Source organism: Phaseolus vulgaris, chromosome 10, assembly GCF_000499845.2.
Source record: "Phaseolus vulgaris cultivar G19833 chromosome 10, P. vulgaris v2.0, whole genome shotgun sequence".
NCBI classification, from domain to species: Eukaryota; Viridiplantae; Streptophyta; class Magnoliopsida; order Fabales; family Fabaceae; genus Phaseolus; species Phaseolus vulgaris.
Window position 1 is genome coordinate 38098992 of NC_023750.2, and position 14238 is coordinate 38113229.

The 14238-nt window shown below is 29.6% G+C and overlaps 1 protein-coding gene across 1 annotated transcript; it reads right to left on the reverse strand.

Moving 5' to 3' along the window:
- Positions 1–10437: 10437 nt before the first annotated feature.
- On the reverse strand, positions 10438–14120 carry LOC137812560 (BTB/POZ domain-containing protein POB1-like). Its single transcript, XM_068614636.1, has 6 exons — positions 13697–14120; positions 13251–13367; positions 12574–12701; positions 12419–12482; positions 12036–12318; positions 10438–11404 (listed from the first exon to the last, which is right to left on the reverse strand). The coding sequence occupies exons 1-6, from the start codon at positions 13944–13946 to the stop codon at positions 10591–10593; spliced, it is 1656 nt and encodes a 551-aa protein (XP_068470737.1). The 5' UTR covers positions 13947–14120; the 3' UTR covers positions 10438–10590.
- Between the last annotated feature and the right edge of the window lie 118 nt (positions 14121–14238).

A 14238-nucleotide genomic window follows, 5' to 3' on the forward strand; every position in this document is an offset into this window, starting at 1 on the left:
TCTAGATTGTAGAGTGGTTCCCCTGCTTGAACACGAATATACTCGGGATAAGAAATTACTGGTAAGAGAAGTTATCTATATTTTTTTAATAGAATCTTAGATAGTTAATTTAGATAATAAGTTAATCTATTAAATTTATATATATGTATATATATATATATATAATTGATTTGAGAATTCTTAAATGATGTATGTATGAGTTATTGATATGCATTGTATGTGAATGATATGTGTTGTATGTGATTGAAAAAAGCTTGCATAAAACTGATGTCATACATTCGGGATAATGTATGAGATATTGTGTTTTGGTACATTAAGTATGAAAAACCTACAAACAGGGATCCTCTTGCTTTACTGGTGAACTAAGTCACATAGACTAAGGTATCAGTTGGTGAGAAGCTTAAAAGGGTGTTCATACACACTGTGACCGCTTGTAGTTACACGGTATGGATGTTTGGACTTATCCTAATCCGATTGGAGTTGATTAGATGTTAGTTTCTGGTGCATACTTCATGAGTCTTCCAGAAGATAATAAATCTATATGTTATCACTTATTGAAATGAAATAAATAAATACAAAAAAAAAATACTGGAGATTGAAAGGAAAACAAGGTACCACGAGACCAATGGATTTATGTGGCCACAATTTCATTAACGAGTCTTCTGGAAGACAATAGATTCATATGCAATCACTATGATTGGCCTGAAATCAAATGTACCGATGATTGCAAGGAAATCAGGCTACTGTGAGGCAAATGAATTTATGTCAAGTCAGTGTGATTGAAATGAAATCAAAGTATTATGGATTGAAAGGAAAACAAATTATTGTGATTGATATTTGAATTTTGTATGACTGTGTTTAAGTAAGAAGAAAACTAAATTAATTATGAATTAATAATCAAATTAGTTATTTTATTTCTATTTTCGTATGTCATAATAGCTTTGCCTTCTATGTTTTTGTTTGTTTATGAACTGCGATAATTGTACTATAGATGATTGTACTATGTATATGAGCAAATATATAGCCAGATGTAGGAGCGAGATTTGAAAATAAATATAGAAATGATTATTTTTTTTATTTTCTTCTTTTATTAATAGATAAATTATGTAAAGTGAATTAATAAAGTTTATATATGGTTTTATGATATTCTGAGGAGTGTTACGGACAATGTTTTAAATATTAATCTTTAAGAATTTAATTCAATAAAAATATATTTTAATATATGTAGATTACTTCGAGACTTACATAATATTGGAAACGTTAATGTTCAAATCAATCATGTCGCTCACACTCGTAATCATCTCGACTTGATATTAAAAATTATCATGCATGAGATTATAGAAATAAAGAAAAAGAAATAAGAAATGAGTAAAACAATCTATTTGATTTGAAAGAAATGAGTAAAAAGAAAAAAAATCTAATAATAATTTTATTTTTATTTAATATTATTTTAATTACTTATTATTATCACTTCTTTAACTTAGTTGTTTTTTTCTGTAATATTTAAAAAAAATATTTAATAATAAATCATAGTTTAGAAAATATCAGAGTTTATCACAATATGACCTAGTTAGAATTTTTTTTTCTGAAATTTTGCATTTGTAAGAGGTTGTTCTCGAACGCATGTTGAGGGTTCAATTCTTGTCTCTAATTTTGATTTCTTGGTTAGTTCATATTACTCTAAATAATCTATTGGGTGCATGATTCAAGAGGTAAAAGAGAAGCATCCCATAAGTAGACACATGCATATAAGTGTGGTATTGAATACATTAGTAGACACATGCATACAAGTGGGGTAGTGAACACATCAATAGACACATGGATACAAGTGGAGTACTGAATACAATTGGAGTAACACATATTTGACTTAGTCTAGTCTTGTGTGAGAATTGAAGGTTAATAATAATTAAATAACATGTGAAAACTTTGTTGGTGGAAGAACTTGGGAGTCACATGCTTTATAACATCTATTATATTTTCTAGCTAAACAAACACAAATCCCCCATTATTTTACTTTTTTTTTATTGCCAATTTTTGTTGCTTCCACGTTTGTTTTGAATTTTGTTTATGTTTGATTCACTAGGAGCAACCTCAAACATATTCGTTGATTTGATTTTCATTTGTGTTTATGTGCTTGGTTGGTTCACCTTCAAGCCATCATGGACCTTTACATCTACAACGTGCATCAGGATGTTGATTCAAAAAAGAACAATATGTTCAATATTTCATCTGGTTGGAATATGGGCTCTCTCATCCACTGTTGATCCATGTATAGCCACCCCTTACAAGTCAGAGAAGAAGTTGCAACAACCTACAAAACATAACACAAGAAACCAGCAACGGACACCGAGAGTACATGCCAAAAATAGATCCAACACATGATTATATAACCCATTGTTATTCCTAACTCAAACCTGTAAGACACACAATAGGATCTAAGTAATAGTCAGACTAAGAAAAAGATGATTTAGAATAAAAGTTCCTTACCCAAACCCCCACAAATCTTTGTGTTGTGCAGAAAATTTATTGAGCATTAAGTCAGGACATCCAAAATTGAATGCAATTTCGTTTCTTTGTTTCCATAAAAACCATATCAAGCACACCCAAAAAGAAAACTTTTTTTTCTCTATGATATACAAGGATTAATTTAGCATCACATTGGAGTGTTTTCAACCAGATTTTGGATTGACAAAAGAAAAATCAAAAGCCAAAAATGATTTTTTCAAACACAAATGTGAAAACAAGATATACAATGAAATAAAGAGAGAATGATGTGATACCATTTGGAACTTCCTTCACAACAATACCAAAAAATCAAGGTAACTCATCTCCTAGTTCATGCAAACCCTTGACTTCAAACACATGTTGTTACGAAACCATAGGTATCCATGAACTAGCAGCAGAGGCATACCATCATATCTTTTCATAATTGGAGTGAAAGAAGCTCCAATTGGGTTTGATACCCTATTTCTAACCTAACTAAGACACTATTTTATGCATAACAAAGAGAGAAGGATTGTAATGCAATATCCATGTCTAAGAACCTCACGTTTATATAGGCTGGGAAATGGTTGATGAAGTGGACAATTAAAATTGATGAATTGAATATGAAAGAAAATCTCAATGACATGGGTGACACGTATATGGTATTAATTAAAAATCTTTTAATGTGATTATTACATTTATAGACATGAATTAATATTGGTACTAATGTAAAGGTAATAGTAAGTGGGGCACCACATTAATCAATTATTATTCTAAGAAAAATGTTACTTTAACAACTATATAGTCAAATATATCAGTCTACAATCTTTTAAAAAAAAATTATCTCCTAACATGAACTCACCTTTTAGCAAAAAATTATTTTTCTTTCAACTTTTAGTGATTGTAATATACACATGTCATAACTTCATTCTAAATAGCATTATATGATCCTTTACTTTTTGATTTGTTGATTTTTTACACTTTACCACATTTGATTTTCTACCTCCAACTCTTACGTTGAATCTACTTATGTTCTTAAAAAGTTTCTTAATGAATTAACAATTAACCCTGACATCAACGCAACTTGCGATTGTAGATTAGTTATTTCATTGATAATATTTCAACTTCAAATTTAATGTGTTGTTATAATTATTACATTAAAAAAAAAATTTCGTACGTTCTTTTGAATCACTTGATGTGTTACTCGTTTGAACTTCAAAAATAATGGTTATATTTAATTAATTCAAACATAATTGGTAACCATATACAAATATTATTAATACATTAAAGACATTTATTGTATTTTCAAAAATATTAAATACTCGTTCATTAATTTAAAAAAAATATTAAATGTACATCTCTTTTATGAGTAAAAAAAATGTCATGAAATAAATATTTATAACGGTTTTAAAGTAATTAGCATTAATAATTTTTGTATGTGAATCATAGGCCCCCATCCCCACCTTCTTTCTTTCTTTCTCTTTCTTTCTCTTTCTTTCTCTCTTCAATTTATCTTACATGATTCATTTATTTCCAAATCTAATCATACCTTGTAGTTGCTGAGGAGTCAGATTACACTTCTACCAGATTAGATTTTTTACATTAAAGATCTTTTATTCTTTATTTTTTTCTTAGGATTTAGTCATCGATCTTGATGGGGACATTTGAGAAAAATGTTTCTCTCAACTTGTTTTGTCTTGTGCTTAATTTTAGTCATGTTTGGATAACTTGCTTTAGGTCTTTAAATTTTAGAGTGATTACCTTGCTTGAATAGGAATCTCCTTAGAATAAGAAAACAAATATTTTATTTTCTATTGATAATATTAATATTTTTATTTAATATTTTTTAATTACTTGATTTTTATCATACTAATTAAAACGATAATTGGAAGAATTGTGAGTTGCTTCTTTGAATCAAAACGATAAACGAATTCTAAGTGAAAGAATTGGAGAATTAAATTTGCAATATCTCAAAAACATAATGGTAAGAAAATCTTCTAGTAAACCTGAAATTAAAATCACTTGTTAAAAACACAAAAAAGTAGACATTGTTCAAGTAAACCTTCTTCAAATATATCTCACAACAACACTAAGTTTAATTATAATGAATGTGCAAATATGGACTTAGTTTGAAAGCAAAATATTTGAAAGAGAAGCGAGAACGAGATCTAAAACTTAACGAGAAAGAAAATATTTTCTTAATAATTCGAAACGGATAAATGAAACATTTGATAATTATAAAGAATGTCCTTAGGCTGATTATGAATTTGAATTTGTGCAAAGAAAAGAAGATTATAAAAAAGACGTTAGAGGAAGAACGTGGAGCGTTTTTTTCCTTATAGCGTCACAGCACACTCTAAACCTAGTTTTATTTCCTTTTTATATATTTTTTTTTGTTTAATCTTCGTCATGAAAGGCTAAACCTTTTGGGTTGATTCCCTTGTAATTCTCCATTGAGTTCCGAGACTCTGATCAATAAAAATTTTGTTTTTCAATTCTCTACAGCATTTTGTTCTAACCTTTTAATTTTTTTTTTAAATCTAGTTTTTGTAAGAGGTTGTTCTCAAACGCATGTTTAGGGTTCAACTCTTTTCTCTAAATTTGATTTCTTGATTAGTTTACATTTTTCTAATTAATCTCTTGGGTGCATGATTCAAAAGGTAAAAAATAAACATCTCATAAGTAGAGACATGCATACAAGTAGGGTATTGAATACATTAGTAGACACATGGATACAAGTGGGGTACTGAATACAATTGGAATAATACATGTTTGATTTAATTTAGCCTTTTGTGAGAATTGAAGGTTAATAATATTTAGATAAGATGGAAAGACTTTATTGGTGGAAGAACTTAGGAGTCACCTGTTTTTCGTTCATTTTACAACATCTATTCTATTTTCTTGCTAAACAAACACAAATCCCCCTTTACTTTACTTTTTTATTGTTAATTTTTGTTGCTTGCACATTTGCTTTGAATTTTGTTCAATGGAATCGTTATTAGATTTATTAGGAAACGATTGGGATCATCTATCAACTTCTATATTATCATTTTTTTTGTTCTAGACAGGTCTAACACAGTTGTTAGACGTCTTTGCACTGGATATTTGAGTGTGAATGTGACTTTTACTAGTATGAATGTGATATTTGAGTTGAATAGATTAGTCTCTATTAATTTAGCTACCTGTTTTGTTTGTGAATATGTTTTCTAAAAGCAAATTAGAATTTTTCAAAGTTTTATAACTTTTTTATATTTTCCTAAAGAAGCATAAAGAAGTACAATAATAAAGGTAAGAGGAATAAATTTCTTTTATTGAAACTTATTTGGATATTGATTTGTGGTTAAGTTATTGAGTTGGAAATGAAAGTGTTAAGATGATTTGGAATTAAGATGGAGAAAATGAAAAATTATTAGATTTTGGAGGATTATCATTTTAACTTTTGATTTTGACATGGTCGTTGATCAATTGTTTGTTTGAAGTAGTTATATATGCATGTTTGTAAAGAGGTTATAATGTATATATTAATTAAAGTGAGTTGAAATTAATTTTATCCAATGATATTTGAATTGTGAATCACTTGTCATTTATTTTTTAATCGTGAATTGAATTATTATGAATTGCAAGATAAATAAATTATATGATAAATTTAAGAAAAATAAGTGAAGGAGGAAAAAATATTAGAAATATCATATATAAAAATAAAGTTAACTAGTTAAGTATTCAACTCGTAAAACTAAAACATGATGATAAAAGACAACAATTTTCTATATCTAAATATTACATTTTAATACTATATTCTCTTTAGTAATCTTTGAGATTAATGCACTGCTTTCATCTTCTTCCAATAATTGACCTTTCCTTATTGCTCATCTGCATCATCTTCCTCCACTTCTCTAACCATATCCTCAATTTCACTTTCACCTGTTGTAATGGTAGATTTTATCTTTTTATGAATATTGATAGTTTAATTTATTGGACCTATTAAAAAAAAAAACATTACAAGTATCGTAGCATTTATAATTAACTTAACTGCACAAGTTTTAATGTTTAAACAAATAATCATCTTCCCTTTTTTATTTGGAGTTTCCAATTTAAGAGTAAAATATTCATTTATATTCATCCAGGAAATATTATTTGGTAGGTAAAGATCGAATCTTTCGATAATTCACTAATCACTTAATTCAATATCAGATAAACATATAGGATCATAAGTAATCTCTTTCTCCTCTTTAATAGTTTAACTCATCTCAAGTTGAATACTAAACTTAATAAAGACAAAAGCATTTAATATTTGTTGTTCTAAGCCATTTGTTCCTTTAATATGATCCAATTTATTTTGCACCTAGTAGCACTACAATTGAAACTCAAACCCCTCATTGCTAGATTTTATAACTCTTTATCCTCATTGCACAAGGAGACCAAACTAATTTTGTTTATCCTCTAATATCTTTTTTGCTCGTCACAAAATAAGAAGCATCATCGGCTTACAGGATTCTAAGAGGTGTGAATGAGGGGGACTGGGCGAGGATGTTTAAATTGTTTTAGAGGATTAAGGCTATGCCTTTAGCTCTGGTTACTGCTTGGAGGGTGTTGGAAAATAACATCGCTACCAAGACTAATTTACACACACGCGGGGTTGCGGTCGAAAGTGTTTGTTGCTGCTTTTGTGGGGTAAGAGAGGAGGAGCTAAATCATATGTTTTTTTTACTCTAGAGTAATTTGACTGGTGTGGAATCTTTGTCATGCGTGGTTAGGTATTTCGTCAGTTGTTCTTCTTCACGCTTACTCCCATTTTCTACAGTTCAGGGTGAGTAATGCTTCAGAGTCGGTCAATTTAGGGATGAGAAATATTTGGATTGCGGTGGTTAGTGAGATTTAAAGTCATAGGAATAACATTATTTTTAAAGGTGGAGTTTTGGATTCTTCAGAGATCTTTTCTTTGGCTCAATTGAATGTTTGGTCTTGGATCACTTCTAAATTCCCTTTTACTTGTTTTAATTTTTCTGATTGGTGTCTTGATCCGTTGGTTTGTCTTTCTTCGCTTTAGTTTGTTAACTGTAGGAGTTTTTGGCAGGGTTATATTTAGAGTAGATGTCTGGAAGGTTTTATGTTGTTAGGTTGTTCTTGTTTTCTTTGTATATGGGTTGGATCACCCCTTAAGTGGTTCATATGTATATATAGTTTCTTGTTGATCAAAAAAATCTATCACAACTTGCATAACATTATCCTCTCCAATTTCTTCTGTCACGGAATCTAATAGTTGAAACATTTGTTTGACATCTTTGATCACATTACCAGTAACAATAGATTTAAGAAAAGTATTCCACTTGAACTATTTACCAAAAGGTTGCTAAGAAATCTCTCTTCTCCACCTGTTTAACCACCACACATCAAAGTACAACCATATTTCTCTCATTCAACCTTATATTTCTTCAAAGTATCTTAAATATTGTTAATTGCCTTTTTCAAATAAGATATTCTAACTTCATGATAAGTAAGAGGTTTTAAACCATTTCTATGTCAAAAAACAAATTTTAACATTTGGACAAATAAAGAGCTTCTTGCCAAATTAAGTAAGAGCTTCATAATTTTTTGCTTTATATATAACTCCTTTTTTCCTTTTTGTCAAATGATAATGATGTTTTTTTTTATTTTTCTTTTCATATCCACCTCTTAAAAACAATCTTGACAATTTGCTCTTTTTTTTCTCTTTATTTTCTAATAATTTCAAAAATATATCTTTAATATCATTTTGAAAAAGTTGTACAAACAATAACATTCTTTATTAATCTAGTAAGATGATATTTCATTCTTACAACACGATAAAATATATAAAGAAAACCTTCACTTAGACTAAAAATATATAAGGAAAAACATTCTCACGATTTCATATATATTATATTTATTTCTTTCTTTCTCTTTGACTCATTACCTCTACTAAAAAAATTCAAACTTTAATTTTTTTTTCTAAAATATAAAATAAACAAAATCCTTAAACAATAACTACTTTTATAAAAAATTAGAAAAAATAAAAATTATTTACTTCAAACTGTTTTTCAGAAAATATAAATAAAAAATTCTTAAATATCAACTAATTTTGTACAAAAATAAATAAATATAAAAATAATTATAAACTCATTTAAAAATAATTTCAATTTTAAAAACTAAAATTAAAAAAATCATTAAACAACATTGTATTAAAAAATAAAAAAATATAATAAAAATATAATAATATATATATATCAATTTAAACAAGAATTAATTGTTAAATATACTTATCTTTAAATAACAATTAAATTCTTAAAGAAAAAAAAAACAAATAAAAAAACAAAGTATATCTTATATAAAATATCACGGTCGCTTAAAGAAAAGGTAAAAGTGGATTTACATCTTAAATTATTATAAAAAAAATATTAAAGTCGTAAAATCTACATCATATATTATAGGCATAATATTATTAAAAAATCATTAAATGAAAATTAAATTTTAAAAAAAAATAATTAATTATTGTATTAACTAAATTAGATACAAAATTAAAAAATCATTGAAATTTAAAATAATTTCTCTTATTAATAAAATTTTATAAAATAAAATTTAAATTAATATTTAATTTTTAAGTGCCAAAATTTTAGTTAGTAACTATTTATATTATAAATTAATGTATTATCAATTCCAAAGTTTACTTCCCAGCTTTTCATTTCTACATATCATTCCTCATATACCTAACAGAAAACATGTAACAAATAGCTTTAGATACTAATATACAATTGTAAATAGTTTAATTACTTATATTTGTGTTGTTGCAATAATATTTTGTAATCTCAAAATACTTACTATTTTCTACACTTTATTTAAAATTCCTAACTAAAATATGATTTTCATTTTATATTTTTTTATTTCTTGAAAAATATTTTGAAAGAGAAACAAGAATTTTAGTTTTCTAAAATAAATTGAAGCGGCTTTTGAAAAAATGATTTTTTAATAGTAATTTGGGATTTGAGAATAGTAACTTAAGAAATGGACAATATATTCTAAATTGTTATTATTAAAAAATTATTTTCATTTTATATATTTTTTATTTCTTAAAGAAATCATGCTGAAAAATATTAAATACATCTTGATTAAATAAAAACTATCTTGATATAAATAGTCCATGGAAATCTGAAGGCAAAACCAAAAAATTAATTAAAATTCATCCATGAAAACAGAATTAAATTTCTTAGAAATAAAATTATCAAAGCAGAAAAATAAATGAAAAATTAGCACTCTATTTGTTTGATGAATTTAAATTTAGATGTGATATTAAATAAAGCCTTCTAAGCATGTGCGAATCACAGAAATGGAAAGAAGTTAGATTAGGCTCAGTTTGCTTCCAAAAGACGAATCTACACAAACGAATAGAAAGAAGTTAAGTTAGGCCCAGTTTGCTTCCAAAAGACGAATTTACACAAACGAAACAACATCAAGAAAGCACAAAAATCAAAAGATAATTAAAAACAGAAAACAAGGAATTAAAATTCCAGCTTCTTTCTTCACAACTATAAAAGGATTTATAAATCATGAATTTCCGTAATGAATTATGTAATTCATTATGAATATATTTTTTTATATATTTTACAGTTATTATACTAAATATATATTATATTTTTATATTATTAATTCATTAACATTTATATTTTAATGATAAATATAATTAATTATATAATATAAATAATTATTATTATTAAAATAATAAAAAATATTATAAATTTATGTAATGATGACTATAATAAAATAATTATAAATAATAAATAATATTAATAAAATTAAATAATAATAAAAATTATTAACTAATTATAAAATTATTATCTATTATTTAGTTAAAATTAATTTATAGTAACATAAGTAAATTCATTATTATATATATATATGTTATTTTATAATCTTTTAAACTGTATTTAAACTTTTACTTACTTTTTCTTGTATTTACTTGATCCAAACAACTTGACCTCATTTCCTATTTAGCTTTGAAAAGATTACATGCTAGCAGGAAATGAGAATTTAAAACCTAAATAAAGAAAGGTGAGTGCTACGAACTGGAATAGAAGTTTACAACTAGAAACGATGTCAGTGTCTGATGGTGAGCTCAGCTCTAAGGTGGAGGACACCGTTGATAAAGTAAAGACTATCCTCAGCCATGAAGGATGTCCATGGTATAGCAAACAAGTTTCTGTACCCAACAGCCTTTCCCCCTGTGAACACATAGTTGCCTTTGTACTTGCTAACAAATTCCTCTGTTGGCCTAGACCTTGCAGCAAACTCATAGTCAACAGCAAAGCTCACTGAGCCCTTCTCCTGCATTCCCAAAAACAGCCCAAAGCAATGGAAAGAGCTTTGTTGATCCATGTTGCAATGTGCTGATAAGAAAAAACCTTGACCACCCAAATGGAATGCCTGAGAATAAACTCGGCCCGATGGGAATAGATTGGCGCACTCCTCCCGCTTCAGATCCAAGTACACCACACACTGCTGCCGGGGAAGTTCAAATTCTACCACCTTCACAGGGCGATATTTGTATGCCCTCTCCACAAAACGATGATTTGAAGATGCGGAGTCTTCCGCAGCCAGTGCCCGCTGACGGTGCGGAGCCTCAGCCTTGAAAAATAGGCCCTCCAGTACAAGTTTAGAAGCAACATCATGGTCGAAGTCAGAACAGGTCAAGACCTTCTTAAGCTTTCGACAGGTCATGTAAGGGAAGCGAATTAAACGAGCTAGACGGGAACCCAAGACTTCTCGCCTTTCTTCCAGTTTAGGGTACTGCAGTCGCGACCACTTCAGCACAAAATCATATACAGCATCTTCTGAGGCAACCTGGAGATCATCACTAGACAGTATTGCCTCTATTCCAGCTAGGGGCAAGGCCAAAACCTCTTCCTGGAACCTGGACGTAAACAAGATTCAGAAAAAAATATGATACGAAGACCTAAACGGTGAAAAATGGCAACCAAAGAAACAGGTGTTTTCTAAAGAATGGAATTTGTCATGGAATTCCATAATAGAGAAACCCTATCTAAAATATTTATAACCTATTAATAAAATGTTCAAAATGCCATTGTAAAAAATGCAGAATACAGATAGCTTTGAGAGAGACACTCATAACAGGCATTCAAATGCAGGATCAAACACACTAGAAGTTGATTCACTAAAAGTAGTAGCCATCCACCAAAAGTATTATACACAAGAGTACCAATTATTAGATGCAATGAACACACATATAGGAGTCTCTTCTATGAATATGAATTTTGTTTCCAACTCTTCCCAGTCTCCAACAATATGAGCAATTGAAAAAATTCAAACAAAGCACAAAATGTAGCCGCCACAACTGACAAATAAGATATTTTAGTACCATCACAAACAAGAGAGGCTGGATGATGAGGAGTATTATAGGCCATTCAATACAAGAAAAAAGACAGATCAAGGCAAAGAAACTCCATCCAATATATGTATTAGTTTGTAATGCTTGAGTGTCAGATAATATAACTGGAATTAAAATTCAAAAGGCAAACACTTACTTGGTTATATCCTTGTACCGACCAGCCAGATACTGCTTTGCAGCATCAGTCAATGGTTGGACTGCATCAGCCATTAAGACACTAGAAGGAAGCTCCAAATAAAGCAATGCAGAGTCAGGTGTCATAGGCATATTCCGCAATAACCGGCTACAGCATCTCATGCATGAAGCAACTTCAAATTTATCAGCAGCCATCAACACATCCAGTAAAGCAGGTGCTGTAGTAGTAGTATTCAAGGTGTTACTGTACATAAAATTCAGCAGCTCCATGAGAGCAGCTTCTTCTGCAACATGAAAAGAAGTATGGTAGTTGTAAACAAACATTTGAGGGAAAAGAAAAACAATTGTGCAAAGAATCTAAAAATCATATTCTTATGTTTATACCAGAAGCATTAATTCGGAGGGTGACATGTCTCTGCTCAGATTCTCTCATCCCATTTGAGAAAAGCTGCATAAAGTAAATAAACTGCTAAGAAAACTTAATTTTGGAAAAAATATTCAAAATGCATCCTATAATAAAGACAACGATATTCATCTACCTTATAGAAGAAAGGACTTTTTGCAGCCAGAATAGGAGAACTTATGTGCAGCGTTTTAACTCTTACAACTGCACCTGCAGAGCAGTCCATGCTCCAGTCTGAATCAATACTGTTGGTAGCTTCATCACCTACATTAATCCCACAAAACTCAAGCCTTCATAGAACAGAATTTATAACTTCATACTTAAAAAAAAGGAACCAAAAGATATCCATGTCTGTTTCCTCACACAAAGGGAGAATGTCATACTTTCTGGAAATTTTCTCTTTATTAAGTAAATCGCACTCATGTTTCAATCATATTATTCAATTAAACTGGAGCATTTCATTGGAAAAATGTAAGTTCTCAAAAACCTATACAACTGGGACATATTTGATTCTCTTCTCATTTTTTGGATTTAAAAACTGTTCGCTAAAACAATTTTAGACCACTCAGCAATCAATTTCTCATCCAGAATCATTTGAGTTTTAAAAACTATTCCCAAAACAAGTACGCCAAAACAACTAGGAGATTTGTGTTTCTTCTGTTTTCATCTTGTTTAAGCTCTCCCTCAATTCCACACTCTACGCTATGCCTTACATCACCCCCTCTACTGCCTGAACACTTCAAGTAGAATTTGAACATATTAATCAAAAACACTCTCCAAGCGTAATATTTTTAAGACATTCAATTCAAATACCAGAATTGGGTTCTTCAACCATTGCAACAGCATCCTCATCTTGGTTTTCACACTCATCCAAATCAGGCTGATTCCCGTTCAATATTTGCTCGTCTGGCACCGAAGCAATATCCACACCTGAATACAAAAGAGCATAGATATATATATTAAGCATACAATTTGAAAACACACGCTTCTACTCAAATAATATCCATCTAACACACTCTTTTTAGGCAAAAAAGACTTTCAAATTCATACAAAAAAACACAGCCAAATCGTATTTCCAATTTTAACCCTACAATGGTCCTCTTTTTCTAATTTTGTATAAAACAACATGTTGTAAGTGCAATAGCAGGACCATTTCTACTTCTACCAGTGAAGAATTATAGAAACCCTAGAATTTTTTTTTTCAAACAAACAACAGAAACAGATACATAGAGGGAGTGACAGAGAGAGGGAGAGATTACCGTTATCCTTTTTTACATCCTCGCGGCGGCGCTTGCGGTGGCGCGCCCAGTCGGCAATGGTGGTGCAGCCATCAGTATCGGGTCGGGCATCAACCGGGTCAGGCATGATCTCGATCCGGAGAACCCTGTCGGAGAAGTTACTGTCGTTGAAAGCGAAGGCGAAATCGGCGTCGGAAGTAGAACCGCCGCGGGACCACTCGGACTCCATGGCCACGACCGGGTCAAACAGATCCGAATTCGAATCCTTCATGCGTTAACGCAGAACCGAACCTAAGATAAGGTTGAAAGAAGAGAACAGGAGAAAACGGTTTTCCTTTTGAAGGATTTATTAGGAAAAAAAGTAAAGGGGTGAGAGAAACGCAGAATAATAACATCAGAACCATGATCCCAAGATTTATACTTATGAACTTCTTCGCCAAAGTAGACTACGCTTTTTTTTTTTCACTCTCTTAATTTTTTATTTACTTAATTTTTATAAATATTTTAGTTCTTGGATTTTGTTGTCAAATTTCTTATATTTCTTTGTTGCTAAATATGAGATT

Coding starts and splice junctions, on each gene's coding strand:
- LOC137812560 (XM_068614636.1), bottom strand. CDS start 13,946: ATGAAGGATTCGAATTCGGATCTGTTTGACCCGGTCGTGGCCATGGAG. Junction 12,319..12,418: donor CCTCCGAATTAATGCTTCTG/GTATAAACATAA, acceptor TTCATGTTGCAG/AAGAAGCTGCTCTCATGGAG. Junction 11,405..12,035: donor CGGTACAAGGATATAACCAA/GTAAGTGTTTGC, acceptor GTTTACGTCCAG/GTTCCAGGAAGAGGTTTTGG.